General features: G+C 66.8%; 1 protein-coding gene across 1 annotated transcript in view; it reads right to left on the bottom strand.

Moving 5' to 3' along the window:
* Positions 1-294: 294 nt before the first annotated feature.
* The window catches only part of LOC148590517 (uncharacterized), a gene marked incomplete at its 3' end in the record, with an annotated part of 43,161 nt that continues 26,202 nt past the window's right edge, over positions 295-17,253 (bottom strand). Inside the window, exons 11-17 of the mRNA XM_088538968.1 lie at positions 13,227-13,287; positions 10,249-10,403; positions 5,379-5,521; positions 4,266-4,409; positions 2,957-2,966; positions 2,594-2,731; positions 295-407 (exon numbers count right to left, since the gene is read on the bottom strand). Of these exons, the coding sequence (XP_088395094.1) occupies positions 295-407; positions 2,594-2,731; positions 2,957-2,966; positions 4,266-4,409; positions 5,379-5,521; positions 10,249-10,403; positions 13,227-13,287 (764 nt within the window). The remainder of the gene's footprint in view (positions 408-2,593; positions 2,732-2,956; positions 2,967-4,265; positions 4,410-5,378; positions 5,522-10,248; positions 10,404-13,226; positions 13,288-17,253) is intronic.

Raw genomic sequence — 17,253 nt, 5'->3', positions numbered from 1 at the left:
CTCTCGGTCACCAGCAGGCCCCACCCCCCCAGCGCGGCCGCCGCCGCCGCCCCCCCCAGCAGCGCCCCCGCCGGGCGGCGCCGGAGCAGCGCGCGCAGCGCGAAGGGCGCGCCCAGCGCCACGTGACCCAGCGCGCCAATGGCGGCGCCGGCCCCGCCCCCGGCCCCGCCCCCGGCGCGCAGCGCGCGCGGCGCCGCCAGCCCCGCCCGCGCCAGCATGGCGAGCGCCAGCGCGCGCCGCCACCAGGGGGCGGGGCCGCACGGAGGGGGCGGGGCCAGCGCCGGGGGGCGGGGCCAGCGCGGGGGCGGGTGCAGCGCGCACAGCGCCAGCTCCAGCGCCGCCCACGCCGCGCGCCGGCCCCGCAGCGCCGACAGCCAATGGCGGGCGCCCACGTCACACAGGGCGAGCTGCGAGGGGGCGGGGCGGAGTTAGGGGGCGGGGTTCCGTTAGGGGAGGGGCGGGGCGGGCGGGGCTTGGGGAGGCGGGCGCCCCCACGTGACACGGACTGCGCGGGGGGGGCGGGGTTTGGGCGGGGACTGCGCGTTGCGGGGCAACGGGGGCGGGGCTTAGGAAGCGGGGGCGGGGCTTAACGTGGGGGCGGGGCGCACAGGAGAGGGAGCGGGGATGAAGTCAGGGCGGGGTTTGGGGACTGGGTGGGGATTATAGAGGGCGGGGCTTGGGGTGGGCGGGGCTTACGGAGAGCGGGAATTTTTGAGTGGGCGGGGCTTCGCGCCAAGGGGCCGGACCCTGGGGAAAGGGGTCGGGTGTGGGGGATGGGGGGGGGTGCAGGGGCTCCGTGTCTGGGAAGGGGCCCAGGAATCCGGGAAGGGGCCCAGGAGTCCGGGAAGGGCCCAGGAATCCGGGAAGGGCCCAGGAGTCCGGGAAGGGCCCAGGCGTCCGGGAAGGGCCCCAGGAGTCCGGGAAGGGGCCAGGAATCCCGGGAAGGGGCCCAGGAGTCCGGGAAGGGGCCCAGGCGTCCGGGAAGGGCCCAGGAGTCCGGGAAGGGGCCCAGGAGTCCGGGAAGGGCCCAGGAGTCCGGGAAGGGCCCAGGCGTCCGGGAAGGGCCCCAGGAGTCCGGGAAGGGGCCAGGAATCCCGGGAAGGGGCCCAGGAGTCCGGGAAGGGGCCCAGGCGTCCGGGAAGGGCCCAGGAGTCCGGGAAGGGGCCCAGGAGTCCGGGAAGGGCCCAGGCGTCCGGGCACCTGCAGCTCCAGGCGGTAGCAGAGCAGCAGCAGCAGCAGGAGGGCGACGGTGGAGCCCGACATGAGGAGCTCCAGGGCAAAGAGGCAGCCGGGCCACTGCGGGGGGGGGGCCCAGGCGTCCGGGAAGGGCCCAGGCGTCCGGGAAGGGCCCAGGAGTCCGGGAAGGGGCCCAGGAATCCGGGAAGGGGCCCAGGCGTCCGGGGCCTCCTTGGTCAATATTGACCCTGCGGCCCGGCCCTTCCCGCCTGCCGCAGCACAACCCGGGAGGGGCCCAGGCGTCCGGGCCCGTCCCCACCCCCATCCCATTAAGGGGCCCCGGCGTCCGAGCCCCCCCTCACTCCCAACCCCATTAAGGGGCCCAGGCGTCCGGGTCCCCCCCCCCACCCCAATAAGGGGCCCAGGCGTCCGAGTCACCCCCCCGCCCCCCCTCAAAGGGGCCCAGGCGTCCGCCCCCCCCCCCCCCCAACCCCATTTAGGGGCCCAGGCGTCCGAGCTCCCCCAACAAGGGCCCAGGCGTCCAGGCCCCCCTCCCATCCCATTAAAGGGCCCAGGCGTCCGAGCCCCCCCCCCGCAAGGGGCCCAGGCGTCCGGGCCCCCTCCAACCCCCGCAACGAGGGGCCCAGGCGTCCGGGCCCCCCCCCCACCCCCCAACCCCAATAAGGAGCCCAGGCATCCGAGCCCCCCCCATCCCATTAAGGGGCCCTTGGGTCCCAGTGCCCCCCCCCCACAAGGGCCCAGGCGTCCAAACCCCCCCCCCACCTCAATAAGGGCCCGGACGCCTGGGCCCCCCCCCCAACCCCATTAAGGGGCCCAGGCGTCCGGGTCCCCCCCCCAACAAGGATCCCAGGCATCCGGGCCCCCCCCCACCCCAATAAGGGGCCCAGGCGTCCGGGCCCCCTCCAACCCCCCCAACGAGGGGCCCAGGTGTCCGAGCTCCCCCCACCCCCCCCACAAGGGGCCCAGGCGTCCGGGCCCCCCCCAACCCCAATAAGGGGCCCAGGCGTCCGAGCCCCCCCCCATCCCATTAAGGGGCCCAGGCATCCGAGTCACCCCCCCGCCCCCCCCCCCCCAAAGGGGCCCAGGCGTCCGGGCCCCCCTCCCAACCCCATTAAGGGGCCCAGGTGTCCGGGCCTCCCCCCGACAAGGGCCCAGGCGTCCGGGCCCCCTCCACCCCCCCCTCAACGAGGGGCCCAGGCGTCCGAGCCCCCCCCCCCATCCCATTAAGGGGCCCAGGCGTCCGGGCCCCCCCCCCCCAATGAGGGGCCCAGGCGTCCGAGCCCCCCCCAACCCCATTAAGGGGCCCAGGCGTCCGAGTCACCCCCCCCCCCCAAGGGGCCCAGGCGTCCGAGCCCCCCCCCCCCCCAAAAAGGGGGCCCCGGCGTCCGGGCGCTACCTGACAGGGCGCCAGGGCCTCCAGCTCCGTGTGGGCCACCATGGCCACCAGCCCCACGGCCGAGGCCACCAGGGCCCGGCGCGACGCGGCCCCCGCGGCCGCCAGCAGCGCCTGGCGCCGGCCCAGGCGGCCCAGGGCCTCGCGGGGGGACAGCGGTGACACCGGGGACACCGGGGACACCGGGGACATCGGGGACATTGGGGACATGGGGCCCCTCGTGCCACCCCCTGTGAGTCACCAATGGGAGGTGGCGCCCGGACGCCGGGGCCCCTCCCCAGGGACAACAAAAAGGCTCCGAGTTTCATTGTTTTATTGGGGGGTTGGGGACGCGTTGGGGACGTCACCGCCGGGGGGTGGTGGCACCTGGTGGCACCTGGTGGCACCGGTCGCATGCGGGGCCGGTGCGGGGGAGGGGGGCGTCGGGGTCGTCTCGTCCTCAGGCCAGGGCCAGGACTGGGGGGACGGGGACAAGGGACGTGTGACCCCCGTGTCCCCAATGTCCCCAATGTCCCCAATGTCCCCCCATGTCCCTCCACGTGTCCCCAGTGTCTCATGTCCCTCCATGCCCCCAATGTCCCCCCATGTCTCTAATGTCCCCGTGTCCCCCAATGTCCCCCAATGTCCCATGTGCCCGGTGTCCCCAATCTTCCCCATGTCCCCAATGTTTCCCCATGTCCCCACAATGTCCCTCCATGTCCTCCCCATGTCCCCAATGTCCCCCAATGTCCCCCCATGTCCCCAATATCCCATGTCCCCAATGTCCCCAATGTCACATGTGCCAGTGTCCCAAATGTCCCATGTCCCCAATGTCCCCCATGTCCCCAATCTCCCCCATGTCCCCAATGTCCCCCCATGTCCCCAGTGTCCCCAATGTCCCCCAATGTCACATGTGCCCAGTGTCCCCGACCTCCCCCCATGTCCCTCGTGTCCCATGTCCCCAATATCCCCCCAGTGTCCCCAATGTCCCCCATGTCCCCAATGTCCCCCCATGACACCAATGTCCCCCAATGTCCCATGTGCCCAGTGTCCCCGATCTCCCCCCACGTCCCCAATATCTCCCCATGTCTCCAATGTCCTCCAATGTCCCCATTGTCCTCATTGTACCCAATGTCCCCCATGTCCCCAGTGTCCCCATTGTCCCCCAATGTCCCCATTGTCCCCAACATCCCCCAATGTCCTATGTGCCCCGTGTCCCTGATCTCTCCCCATGTCCCCATTATCCCATTGTCCCCAATATCCCCCATGTCCCCCATGTCCCCGTTGTCCCCATTGTCCCCCATTGTCCCCATTGTCCCCAATGCCCCCATTGTCCCTGTTGTCCCCCATGTCCCCATTGTCCCCCCATGTCCCCATTGTCCCCCATGTCCCCCATGTCTCCATTGTCCCCAATGCCCCCATTGTCCCCGTTGTCCCCGTTGTCCCCATTGTCCCCCCATGTCCCCAGTGACCCCATTGTCCCCATTGTCCCCATTGTCCCCGTTGTTCCCAGTGTCCCCGTTGTCCCCATTGTCCCCATGTCCCCAATGTCCCCGTTGTCCCCGTTGTCCCCCATTGTCCCCGTTGTCCCCATTGTCCCCATTGTCCCCGTTGTCCCCCCATGTCCCCATTGTCCCCATTGTCCCCATTGTCCCCGTTGTCCCCATTGTCCCCATTGTCCCCATTGTCCCCATGCCCCCATTGTCCCCATGTCCCCATTGTCCCCATTGTCCCCATTGTCCCCTCACCGCTCAGGGCCTCCTGTGCGAAGTACTTGACGTCGACGTCCTGGTCCTGGGTCAGCTTCTCCAGCACCGGCTTCACCTCCGTCTGCAGCGTGCTGGGGACAGGGGACATCATTGGGGACAATGGGGACATTGGGGACATTGGGGACACGGGGGGACATGGGGGACAATGGGGACACGGGGGACACTGGGGACATTGGGGACACTGGGGACACGGGGGGACATTGGGGACATTGGGGACACGGGGGACACTGGGGACACGGGGGGACATTGGGGACACGGAGCACATGGGACATTGGGGACATTGGGGGAGGTTGGGGACACCAAGGGGATGTTGGGGACACAGGGGGGCATTGGGGGACGTTGGGGACATTGGGGACATGGGGGACATTGGGGACACGGGGGACATTGGGGACATTCGGGGACATTGGGGACATTGGGGACACGGGGGGACATGGAGCACATGGGACATTGGGGACACTGGGGGACATTGGGGACATTGGGGGACGTTGGGGACACCAAGGGGATGTTGGGGACACGGGGGCATTGGGGGACGTTGGGGACATTGGGGACACGAGGGGACATGGGGGACATTGGGGACACGGGGGACACTGGGGACACCAAGGGGACGTTGGGGACACGGGGAGACATTGGGGACACTGGGGACACGGGGGGACATTGGGGACACGGGGGGACATTGGGGACAGAGGGGACACTGGGAACATGGCGGGACGTGAGGGACACAGGGGATATTGGGGACACAGAGGGGACGCTGGGGACACGGGGGGGACATGAGGCACACGGGGGGATGTGGGGGACACGGAGGGGACGTTGGGGACACTGAGACAATGCTGGGGACACAGGGGGGACATTGGGGACATGGGGGGACATTGAGGACACAGGAGGGACATGAGGGACACAGGGGGGACGCTGGGGACACTGAGGGGACGTTGGGGACACAGGGGGACATTGGGAACACAGGGGTATTTTGGGGACACTTTGTGGACACCCTGGTGACACTTTGGGGACACCCTGGGGACATTGGGGACACCTTGGGGACACACCTGGGGTCCAGGATGGGCCCGATGCGCTGCAGGGACTTGGCCACGTTGAACCTCACGTTGGCCACCGCGTCGGCCGCCATGCGCAGCACCGTGGGCAGCATCTGCTTCGTGGTGATGTCCTGGCCACACACCTCGGAGAGGACCTGCCGGAATGCCGGGAATGACAACGGGAATGGCGCTGGGAATGACGCTGGGAATGCCGGGAATGGGGGTGGGGATGGGGGAATGGGGATGGGGATGTGGGAACGGGGATGTGGGAATGGGGATGGGAATGCAGGAACAGGGATGTGGGAAAGGGGAAGGGAATGTGGGAATGCCAGGAATGCCGGGAATGGGGATGGGAATGTGGGAATGGGGATGCAGGAACAGGGATGGGAATGCAGGAAAGGGGATGGGGATGTGGGAATGGGGATGGGGATGTGGGAATGGGGATGGGGATGTGGGAAAGGGGATGGGGATGTGGGAATGCCGGGAAAAGGGATGCGGGAAAGGGGATGGGAATGTGGGAATGGGGATGGGGACGTGGGAATGGGGATGGGAATGTGGGAATGGGAATGTGGGAATGGGGATGGGAATGTGGGAAAGGGGATGGGAATGTGGGAATGGGGATGGGAATGTGGGAATGGGGATGGGGATGTGGGAATGGGGATGGGGACGTGGGAATGGGGATGGGGACGTGGGAATGGGGATGGGAATGTGGGAATGGGGATGGGGATGTGGGAATGGGGATGGGGATGTGGGAATGGGGATGGGAATGTGGGAATGGGGATGTGGGAAAGGGGATGGGAATGTGGGAATGGGGATGCGGGAATGGGGATGGGGATGTGGGAATGGGGATGGGGATGTGGGAATGGGGATGGGAATGCGGGAATGGGGATGTGAATGTGGGAATGGGGATGGGAATGTGGGAATGGGGATGGGAATGTGGGAATGGGGATGTGGGAAAGGGGATGGGAATGTGGGAATGGGGATGTGGGAAAGGGGATGGGGATGTGGGAATGGGGATGGGGGAATGGGGATGGGAATGTGGGAATGGGGATGGGGATGTGGGAATGGGGATGGGGATGTGGGAATGGGGATGGGGATGCGGGAATGGGGATGGGAATGTGGGAATGGGGATGTGGGAATGGGGATGGGAATGTGGGAATGGGGATGGGGATGTGGGAATGGGGATGGGAATGTGGGAATGGGGATGTGGGAATGGGGATGGGAATGTGGGAATGGGGATGGGGATGTGGGAATGGGGATGGGAATGTGGGAATGGGGATGTGGGAATGGGGATGGGAATGTGGGAATGGGGATGGGGATGTGGGAATGGGGATGGGAATGCGGGAATGGGGATGTGAATGTGGGAATGGGGATGTGGGAATGGGGATGGGAATGTGGGAATGCCGGGAATGGGGATGGGAAAGCTGGGAAAAGGGGAAGGGAATGCGGGAAAGGGGATGGGAATGTGGGAATGCCGGGAATGCCAGGAATGGGGATGCAGGAATGGGGATGGGAATGCGGGAAAGGGGATGGGGATGTGGGAAAGGGGATGGGAATGTGGGAATGGGGATGGGGATGTGGGAATGGGGATGGGGGAATGGGGATGGGAATGTGGGAATGGGGATGGGAATGTGGGAATGGGGATGGGAATGTGGGAATGCCGGGAATGCTGGAAAAGGGGAAGGGAATGTGGGAATGGGGATGGGAATGTGGGAATGGGGATGGGAATGTGGGAAAGGGGAAGGGAATGTGGGAACAGGGATGCGGGAATGGGGAAGGGAATGTGGGAACGGGACCGGGAATCCGGGAACGGGGATGCAGGAAAAGGGATGCGGGGACAGGAAAGGGGATGCGGGAACAGGAATGCGGGGACGGCACCGGGAATGCGGGAACAGGGTCGGGAATGCGGGAATGGGAAAGGGAATGCGGGAACAGGAATGCGGGAATGGCGCCGGGAACGCGGGAACGGGAACGTGGGAACAGGGTTGGGAATGCGGGAACAGGAAAGGGAGTCCGGGAATGGGGCCGAGGGGATCGGGAAAGGGCCAGGAATCTGGGAAAGGGGCCCAGAATCCAGGAAGGGGCCCAGGAATCCGGGAATGGGGTTGGGAATCCGGGAAAGGGGCCCAGGAGTCCGGGAAGGGCCCAGGAAACCGGGAAAGGGCCCAGGCGTCCGGGAAGGGGCCCAGGTGTCCGGGAAGGGCCCAGGTGTCCGGGTGTTGTCAGGGTGTCCAGGAGGACCCCGGCGTGCGGAAGCTGTTGGGGTGTCCGGGGGTGTTGGGGTGTCCCAGGGTTGTTGGGGTGTCCGGGAGGTCCCCAGTGTCCGGGGGTTGTTGGGTTGTCTGGGGGTTGTCGGGTTGTCTGCGGTGTCGGGGTGTCCGGGGTTGTTGGGGTGTCTACGGGTGTCGGGGTATCCGGAGGTGTCCGCGGTTGTTGGGGTGTTCGGGGGTGTCGCGGTTTGTCGGGGTATCCGGGGGGTATCTGGGAGTGTCGGGGTGTGCACGGGGTTGTTGGGGTGTGCGTGGGGGTGTCAGGGTATCCGGGGGGTGTCAGGGTGTCCGGGGGGGTGTCCGGGGTTGTCGGGGTGTTGGGGTATCTGGGGGGTGTTGGGATGTCCGGGGGTTGTTGGGGTGTCCGGGGGTGTCAGCGTATCCGGGGGTGTTGGGGTGTGCGTGGAGGTGTCACGGTGTTGCGGTGCGGGGGTGTCGCGGTGTTGGGATATCTGGGGGTGTCAGGCTGTCGCGGTGTTGCGTCGTGGGAGTGTCTCAGTGCGGGTGTCGCGGTGTTGGGGTATCTGGGGGTGTCGGGCTGTCCGGGGGGGTGTTGCGTCGCGGGGTGTCGCGGTGTTGGGGTATCCGGGGGTGTCGTGGTGTTCAGGGGTGTCGGGCTGTCCGGGGGCTGTTACGGTGTTGCGGTATCTGGGGGTGTTGGGGTGTGCGTGGGGGTGTTGCGTCGCAGGATGTCGCAGTGTTGGGGTATCCGGGGGTGTCGCGGTGTTGCAGCGCAGGGTGTCGCGGTGTTGGCGTATCTGGGGGTGTTGGGGTATCCAGGGCTGTCGCGGTGCCGCGTCCCGAGGCTGTCACGGTGTCGGGGTATCCGGGGGTGTCGCGGTGTGGGTGTCGCGGTGTTGGGGTATCCGGGGGTGTGGGGCTGTCTGGGGCCGTCGCGGTGTCGTGCCCCGGGGCCGTTGCGGTGTCAGGGTATCCGGGGGTGTCGGGGTATCCGGGGCTGTCACGGTGTTGGGGTATCCAGGGGTGTTGGGGTGTCTGGGGCCGTTGCGGTGTTGGGGCTATCGCGGTGTAGGGGTATCCGGGGCCGTCGCGGTGTAGGGGTATCCGGGGGTGTCGGGGTATCCGGGGCCGTCGCGGTGTCGGGGCCGTCGCGGTGTCGGGGTATCCGGGGCTGTTGGGGTATTCGGGGGTGTTGGGGTATCCGGGGGTGTCGGGGTATCGGGGGCTGTCGCGGTGTCGCGTCCCGGGGCCGTCGCGGTGTCGGGGCCGTCGCGGTGTCAGGGTATCCGGGGCCGTCGCGGTGTAGGGGTATCCGGGGGTGTTGGGCTGTCACGGTGTAGGGGTATCCAGGGCTGTCACGGTGTAGGGGTATCCGGGGCCGTCACGGTGTAGGGGTATCCGGGGGTGTCACGGTGTAGGGGTATCTGGGGCCGTCGCGGTGTCGGGGCCGTCGCGGTGTCGGGGTATCCGGGGCTGTTGGGGTATCCGGGGGTGTTGGGCTGTCACGGTGTAGGGGTATCCGGGGCCGTCGCGGTGTAGGGGTATCCGGGGGTGTCGCAGTGTTGGGACCGTCGCGGTGTCGGGGCCGTCGCGGTGTCGGGGCCGTCGCGGTGTAGGGGTATCCGGGGGTGTTGGGTTGTCACGGTGTCGGGGTATCCGGGGCTGTTGGGGTATTTGGGGGTGTTGGGCTGTCACGGTGTTGGGGTATCCGGGGGTGTCGGGGTATCCGGGGGTGTCGCGTCCCGGGGCCGTCGCGGTGTCGGGGCCGTCGCGGTGTCAGGGTATCCGGGGCCGTCACGGTGTTGGGGTATCCGGGGGTGTTGGGCTGTCACGATGTAGGGGTATCCGGGGCCGTCGCGGTGTCGGGGTATCCGGGGGTGTTGGGGTATCGGGGGCCGTCGCGGTGTCGGGGCCGTCGCGGTGTCGGGGTATCCGGGGCCGTCGCGGTGTAGGGGTATCCGGGGGTGTTGGGCTGTCACGGTGTAGGGGTATCCGGGGCCGTCGCGGTGTCGGGGTATCCGGGGCTGTTGGGGTATTCGGGGGTGTTGGGCTGTCACGGTGTTGGGGTATCCGGGGGTGTCGGGGTATCCGGGGCCATCGCGGTGTCGGGGCCGTCGCGGTGTAGGGGTGTTGTGGTGTCGGGGTATCCGGGGCCGTCGCGGTGTAGGGGTATCCGGGGGTGTCGGGGTGTCGGGGCCGTCGCGGTGTCGGGGCCGTCGCGGTGTCGGGGTGTTGTGGTGTCGGGGTATCCGGGGCCGTCGCGGTGTCGGGGCCGTCGCGGTGTCGGGGTATCCGGGGCCGTCGCGGTGTCGGGGCCGTCGCGGTGTCGGGGTGTTGTGGTGTCGGGGTATCCGGGGCCGTCGCGGTGTCGGGGCCGTCACAGTGTCGGGGTATCGGGGGCTGTCGCGGTGTCGCGTCCCGGGGGTGTCGGGGTTTCGGGGCCGTCGCGGTGTCGGGGTGTTGTGGTGTCGGGGTATCCGGGGCTGTCGCGGTGTCAGGGCTGTCGCGGTGTTGGGGTATCCGAGGGTGTCGGGGTATCCGGGGCCGTCGCGGTGTCGGGGCCGTCGCGGTGTCGGGGTATTCGGGGGTGTCGGGGCCGTCGCGGTGTCGGGGCCGTGGCGGTGTCGGGGCCGTCGCGGTGTTGCGCTCACGTTGACGCAGAACAGCGTGGTCATGCGGTGCAGGTAGTTGGGGTCGGCCGCCATGGCCAGCACCTTGGGGACGATGGCCCCCTGCGCCCAGTCCCGGCCAAACTTCTCCACCAGCTTCCGCAGGTTGCTCGTGGCCGCCTCGCGGATGGCGTACACTGCGGGGACAAGGGGACAATGGGGACAATGGGGACAACGGGGACGATGGGGACAATGGGGACGATGGGGGCGTTGGGGACATTGGGGACATTGGGGACAATGGGGGCGTTGGGGACAATGGGGACAATGGGGACATTGGGGACAATGGGGACGATGGGGGCGTTGGGGACATTGGGGACAATGGGGGCGTTGGGGACAATGGGGACGATGGGGGCGTTGGGGGCGTTGGGGACGTTGGGGACATGGGGGACATGGGGGACGTTGCGGACATGGGGGACGTTGGGAGACATCGGGGACATTGGGGACGTGGGGGACAATGGGGGCGTTGGGGACATCGGGGGACATGGGGACATTGGGGACAGCGGGGACACAGGAACATTGGGCGGACACGGGGACATTGGGGACATCGGGGACACGTGGGGATATTGGGGGGACACGGGGACATTGGGGGACATGGGGACAATGGGGACAGCGGGGACATTGGAGACATCGGGGACACAGGGGACATTGGGGACATCAGGGGACATGGGGACATTGGGGACACACAGGGACATGGGGACAGCGGGGACATGGGGAGACATGGGGGGACATGGGGACATTGGGGACATTGGGGACACACGGGGATATTGGGGGGACACGGGGACATCAGGGGACAATGAGGACAGCGGGGACGTTGGGAACATTGGGGACATGGGGGACGTTGGGGATATCAGGGACATTGGGGACACACGGGGACACGACGACAATGGGGACATGGGAACACACGGGGACACGGGGACACACGGGGACATTGGGGACATACGAGAACAATGGGGACAGGTGGGGACGGGGACACCTGGGGACATTGGGGACACACGGGGACACGACGACGATGGGGACATGGGAGGACACGGGGACACACGGGGACATGGGGACATTGGGGACATGCGAGAACAATGGGGACATGGGGACGGGGGGACATAGGGACATTGGGAACACATGGGGACATTGGGGACATTGGGGACGTTGGGGACATGGGGACACATGGGGACACGGGGACGATGGGGACATGGGGACACGTCCGGAGCGGTACCGACCTGGGACCTCTCAACAGTCTCCTGGACACCATAAAGTGCAGCCGGTGTCCCCATGTCCCCCCTTGTCCCCATGTCCCCCCTTGTCCCCATGTCCCCATTGTCCCCCTGTCCCCGCGTCCCCATGTCCCCCATATCCCCCATGTCCCCCCATCCCCGATGTCCCCATGTCGCCCCGTGTCCCCTGATGTCCCCATGTCCCTCCGTGTCCCTCCGTGTCCCCCATGTCCCTCCATGTCCCCTATGTCCCCCCATGTCCCCGTATCCCCCAATGTCCCCATTGTCCCCCATGTCCCCCCCGTCCTTGATGTCCTCATTGTCCCTGTGCCCACCATGTGCCTCCATGTCCCCGATGTCCCCATGTCCCTCCATGTCCCCATTGTCCCCATGCCCCTCCATGTCCCCATTGTCCCCATGCCCCTCCGTGTCCCCATTGTCCCCGTGTCCCCCATGTTCCCACGTGTCCCTCTGTGTCCCCCACCCCCCGTCCCCATTGTCCCCATTATCCCCATGTCCCCCCATTGTCCCCATGTCCCTCCACGTCCCCCGTGTCCCCTCGATGTCCCCATGTCCCTCCATGTCCCTCCGTGTCCCCTGATGTCCCCATGCCCCTCCGTGTGCCCCCTGTCCCCCGATGTCCCCATTGTCCCCATTGTCCCCATGTCCCCCCGTGTCCCCCATGTTCCCACGTGTCCCTCTGTGTCCCCCCTGCCCCCCGTCCCCATTGTCCCCATTATCCCTGTGTCCCCCCACTGTCCCCATGTCCCTCCGTGTCCCCCCTGTCCCCCATGTCCCCATTGTCCCCCTGTCCCCTGATGTCCCCATTGTCCCCATGTCCCCTCCACGTCCCCCCTGTCCCCTCCATGTCCTCATTGTCCCCATGTCCCCCCATTGTCCCCATGTCCCTCTGTGTCCCCCCATGTCCCTCCACGTCCCCCCTGTCCCCTTGCTGTCCCCATTGTCCCCATGTCCCCCCATTGTCCCCATGTCCCTCCATGTCCCCCCTGTCCCCCGATGTCCCCATTGTCCCCATGTCCCCCAATTGTCCCCATGTCCCTTCTGTCCCCCCTGTCCCCTCGATGTCCCCATTGTCCCCCCTGTCCCCTCAATGTCCCCATTGTCCCCATGTCCCTCCATGTCCCCCCTGTCCCCTCAATGTCCTCATTGTCCCCATGTCCCCCCCATTGTCCCCATGTCCCTCCATGTCCCCCCATGTCCCTCCATGTCCCCCCTGTCCCCTCAATGTCCCCATTGTCCCCATGTCCCTCCGTGTCCCCCCTGTCCCCTCGATGTCCCCATTGTCCCCATGTCCCCCCATTGTCCCCATGTCCCCTCAATGTCCCCACTGTCCCCATGTCCCTATGTCCCCCCATTGTCCCCATGTCCACTCTGTCCCCCCTGTCCCCTCCATGTCCCCATTGTCCCCATGTCCCCATTGTCCCTCCATGTCCCTCCGTGTCCCCCAATGTCCCCATGTCCCTCCATGTCCCCCCTGTCCCCTCCATGTCCTCATTGTCCCCATGTCCCCCCATTGTCCCCATGTCCCTCCATGTCCCCCCATGTCCCTCCACGTCCCCCCTGTCCCCTTGCTGTCCCCATTGTCCCCATGTCCCCCCATTGTCCCCATGTCCCCTCTGTCCCCCCTGTCCCCTCGATGTCCCCATTGTCCCCATGTCCCCTCCATGTCCCCCCATGTCCCTCCACGTCCCCCCTGTCCCCCCTGTCCCCATTGTCCCCATTGTCCCTCACCGTGATCCACCAGCCAGGCCATGCAGAGCGAGTTCAGCTTCTCGTCAAAGAACTCGACGCCCTGCGGGACCGAGCGGAGCCGTCGGAACCGGGACCGGAACCGGGACCAGAACCGGAACCGACCGGAACCGGAACCGACCGGAACCGGGACCGGGACCAGAACCGGGACCGGAGCGGAGCCGTCGGAACCGGGACCGACCGGAACCAGAACCGGGACCGACCGGAACCGGGACCGACCGGGACCGGAGCGGAGCCGCCGGAACCGGGACCAACCGGAACCGGGACCAGAACCGGGACCGGAGCGGAGCCGTCGGAACCGGAACCAGGACCGGGACCGGAACCGGGACCGACCAGAACCGGAACCGGAGCGGAGCCGTCGGAACCGGAACCGGGACCAGAACCGGAACCGGAACCGACCGGAACCGGGACCGGAGTGGGACCGGAGCAGAGCCGTCGGAACCAGGACCGGAACCGGGACCGGAGTGGAGCCGTCGGAACCGGGACCAGAACCGGGACCGGAACCAGGACCGGGACCGACCGGAACCGGGACCAACAGGAACCGGAGCGGAGCCATCGGAACCGGAACCGGGACCGGAACCGGGACCAGAACCGGGACCGGGACCGACCGGAACCGGAACGGAGCCGTCGGAACCGGAACCGGGACCAGAACCGGAACCGGGACCAGAACCGGGACCGGAGCGGAGCCGTCGGAACCGGAACCGGGACCAGAACCGGGACCGGGACCAACCGAAACCGGGGCCAACCGGAACCGGAGCGGAGCCATCGGAACCGGAACCGGGACCGGAACCGGAACCAGGACCAGAACCGGGACCGACCGGAACCGGAGCGGAGCCGTCGGAACCGGAACCGACCGGAACCGGGACCGGAACCGGGACCGACCGGAACCGGAGCGGAGCCGTCGGAACCGGAACCAGGACCGGAACCGGGACCAGAACCGGGACCGGAGCAGAGCCATCGGAACCGGAACCAGGACCGGAACCAGGACCGACCGGAACCAGAGCGGAGCCGTCAGAACCGGAACCGACCGGAACCGGGATGGGGACCAGAACCAGAGCGGAGCCGTCAGAACCGGAACCCACCAGAACCGGGACCGGGACCGACCGGAACCGGGACTGGGACCGGAACCGGAGCAGAGCCGTCGGAACCGGAACCCACCGGAACCGGGACCAGAACCGGAACAGAACCAGAACCGACTGGAACCGGGACTGGGACCGGAGCGGAGCTGTCGGAACCGGAACCCACTGGAACCAGAACCGGGACCGGAACCGGGACTAACCGGAACCAGGACCAACCGGAACCGGGACCGACCAGAACCGGAACCCATCGGAACCGGGACCGACCGGAACCGGAGCGGAGCCGGAACCAGAGTGGAACCAGGACTGGAGTGGAGCTGTCGGAACCGGGACCCACCGGAACCAGGACCGGAACCGGGACCGACCGGAACCGGAGCGGTACCGGAACCGACCAGAACTGGAGCGGAACCGACCAGAGCGGAACCGGAACTGACCGGAACCAGAGCGGAACCGGAACTGCGGGGGAACGGGGTTTCTCGCTGTCCCCATTCCCCCCGTGACGTCCCCACGTGTCCCCGATGTCCCCGATGTCCCCAATGTCCCCACGTGTCCCAAATGTCCCCAACGTGTCCCCGTTTCCCGGGGTTTCTCGGCATCCCCGTTCTCCCCATGATGTCCCCATGTCCCCAACGTGTCCCCATGTCCCCAACGTGTCCCCAACGTGTCCCCGTTTCCCCCATATGTCCCTAACGTGTCCCCAATGTGTCCCCAGTGTCCCCAACGTGTCCCCGACGTGTCCCCATGTCCCCAACGTGTCCCCAGTGTCCCCCACATGTCCCTAACGTGTCCCCAATGTCCCCACGTGTCCCAAATGTCCCCAACGTGTCCCCGTTTCCCGGGGTTTCTCAGCGTCCCTGTTCTCCCCATGATGTCCCCATGTCCCCAACGTGTCCCCAATGTCCCTAACGTGTCCCCAACGTGTCCCCGTTTCCCCCACATGTCCCTAACGTGTCCCCAATGTGTCCCCAGTGTCCCGCACATGTCCCCATGTCCCCAACGTGTCCCCGTTTCCCAGGGTTTCTCGGCGTCCCCGTTCTCCCCGTGACGTCCCCACGTGTCCCCGATGTCCCCAATGTCCCCAACGTGTCCCCACTCACCAGCTGTCCCTCCAGCAGGGGCATGTACTTGATGATGGCGAGCCGCACGCGTCCCCATGTCCCCAACGTGTCCCCATGTCCCCAACATGTCCCCAATGTCCCCCACATGTCCCCAGCATGTCCCCAACGTGTCCCAATGTCCCCAACGTGTCCCCAACGTGTCCCCAACGTGTCCCCATCTCCCGGGGTTTCTCAGCGTCCCCGTTCTCCCCGTGACGTCCCCATGTCCCCAACGTGTCCCCAACGTGTCCCCGTTTCCCGGGGTTTTTCAGCCTCCCCGTTCTCCCCGTGACGTCCCCACGTGTCCCCGATGTCCCCAATGTCCCCAACGTGTCCCCAACGTGTCCCCGTTTCCCCCACATGTCCCTAACGTGTCCCCAATGTGTCCCCAGTGTCCCCCACATGTCCCCATGTCCCCAACGTGTCCCAAATGTCCCCAACGTGTCCCCAATGTGTCCCCATTTCCCGGGGTTTCTCGGCGTCCCCGTTCTCATCATGATGTCCCCATGTCCCCCACGTGTCCCCAATGTGTCCCCAGTGTCCCCCACATGTCCCCATGTCCCCAACGTGTCCCAAATGTCCCCAACGTGTCCCCGTTTCCCAGGGTTTCTCGGCGTCCCCGTTCTCATCATGATGTCCCCATGTCCCCCACGTGTCCCCAGTGTCCCCAACATGTCCCCACTCACCAGCTGGCCGGCCAGCAGGGGCATGTACTCGATGATGGCGAGCCGCACGCGTCCCCATGTCCCCAACGCGTCCCAGTGTCCCCCACATGTCCCCAACGTCCCCAACGTGTCCCCAATGTCCCAAATGTGTCCCCAGTGTCCCCCATATGTCCCCAACGTGTCCCCGTTTCCCAGGGTTTCTCGGCGTCCCCGTTCTCCTCGTTGTGTCCTCGTGTCCCCAACGTGTCCCCAATGTCCCCAACGTGTCCCCACTCACCAGCTGTCCCGCCAGCAGGGGCATGTACTCGATGATGGCGAGCCGCACGCGTCCCCATGTCCCCAACGTGTCCCCAATGTCCCCCACATGTCCCCAACGCGTCCCCAATGTCACCAACGTGTCCCCAACGTGTCCCAGTGTCCCCCACATGTCCCCATGTCCCCAACGTGTCCCCGTGTCCCCCACGTGTCCCCAACGTGTCCCCATGTCCCCAACGTGTCCCCAACGTGTCCCCATTTCCCGGGGTTTCTCAGCGTCCCCGTTCTCCCCGTGATGTCCCCACGTGTCCCCGATGTCCCCAATGTCCCCAACGTGTCCCCACTCACCAGCTGTCCCGCCAGCAGGGGCATGTACTCGATGATGGCGAGCCGCACGCGTCCCCATGTCCCCAATGTGTCCCCAATGTGTCCCCGTTTCCCCCACATTTCCCTAACGTGTCCCCAATGTGTCCCCAGTGTCCCCAACGTGTCCCCATGTCCCCAACGTGTCCCCGTTTCCTGGGGTTTCTCGGCGTCCCCGTTCTCCCCGTGACGTCCCCACGTGTCCCCGATGTCCCCAATGTCCCCAACGTGTCCCCACTCACCAGCTGGCCGGCCAGCAGGGGCATGTACTCGATGATGGCGAGCCGCACGCGTCCCCATGTCCCCAACGTGTCCCCATTTCCCGGGGTTTCTTGGCGTCCCCGTTCTCCCCATGATGTCCCCATGTCCCCCACGTGTCCCCGATGTCCCCAATGTGTCCCCACTCACCAGCTGTCCCGCCAGCAGGGGCATGTACTCGATGATGGCGAGCCGCACGCGTCCCCATGTCCCCAACGTGACCCCAATGTGTCCCAGTGTCCCCCACGTGTCCCCATGTCCCCAACGTGTCCCCAACGTGTCCCCGTTTCCCCCA

This window comes from Tinamus guttatus, unplaced genomic scaffold (assembly GCF_059628265.1).
Source record: "Tinamus guttatus ecotype Peru unplaced genomic scaffold, ASM5962826v1 Tinamus_guttatus_pri_ptg001300l, whole genome shotgun sequence".
Lineage (NCBI taxonomy): Eukaryota > Metazoa > Chordata > Aves > Tinamiformes > Tinamidae > Tinamus > Tinamus guttatus.
The sequence above is the reverse complement of the archived record's forward strand: the minus strand, read 5'-3'. Positions and strand labels throughout refer to the sequence as shown.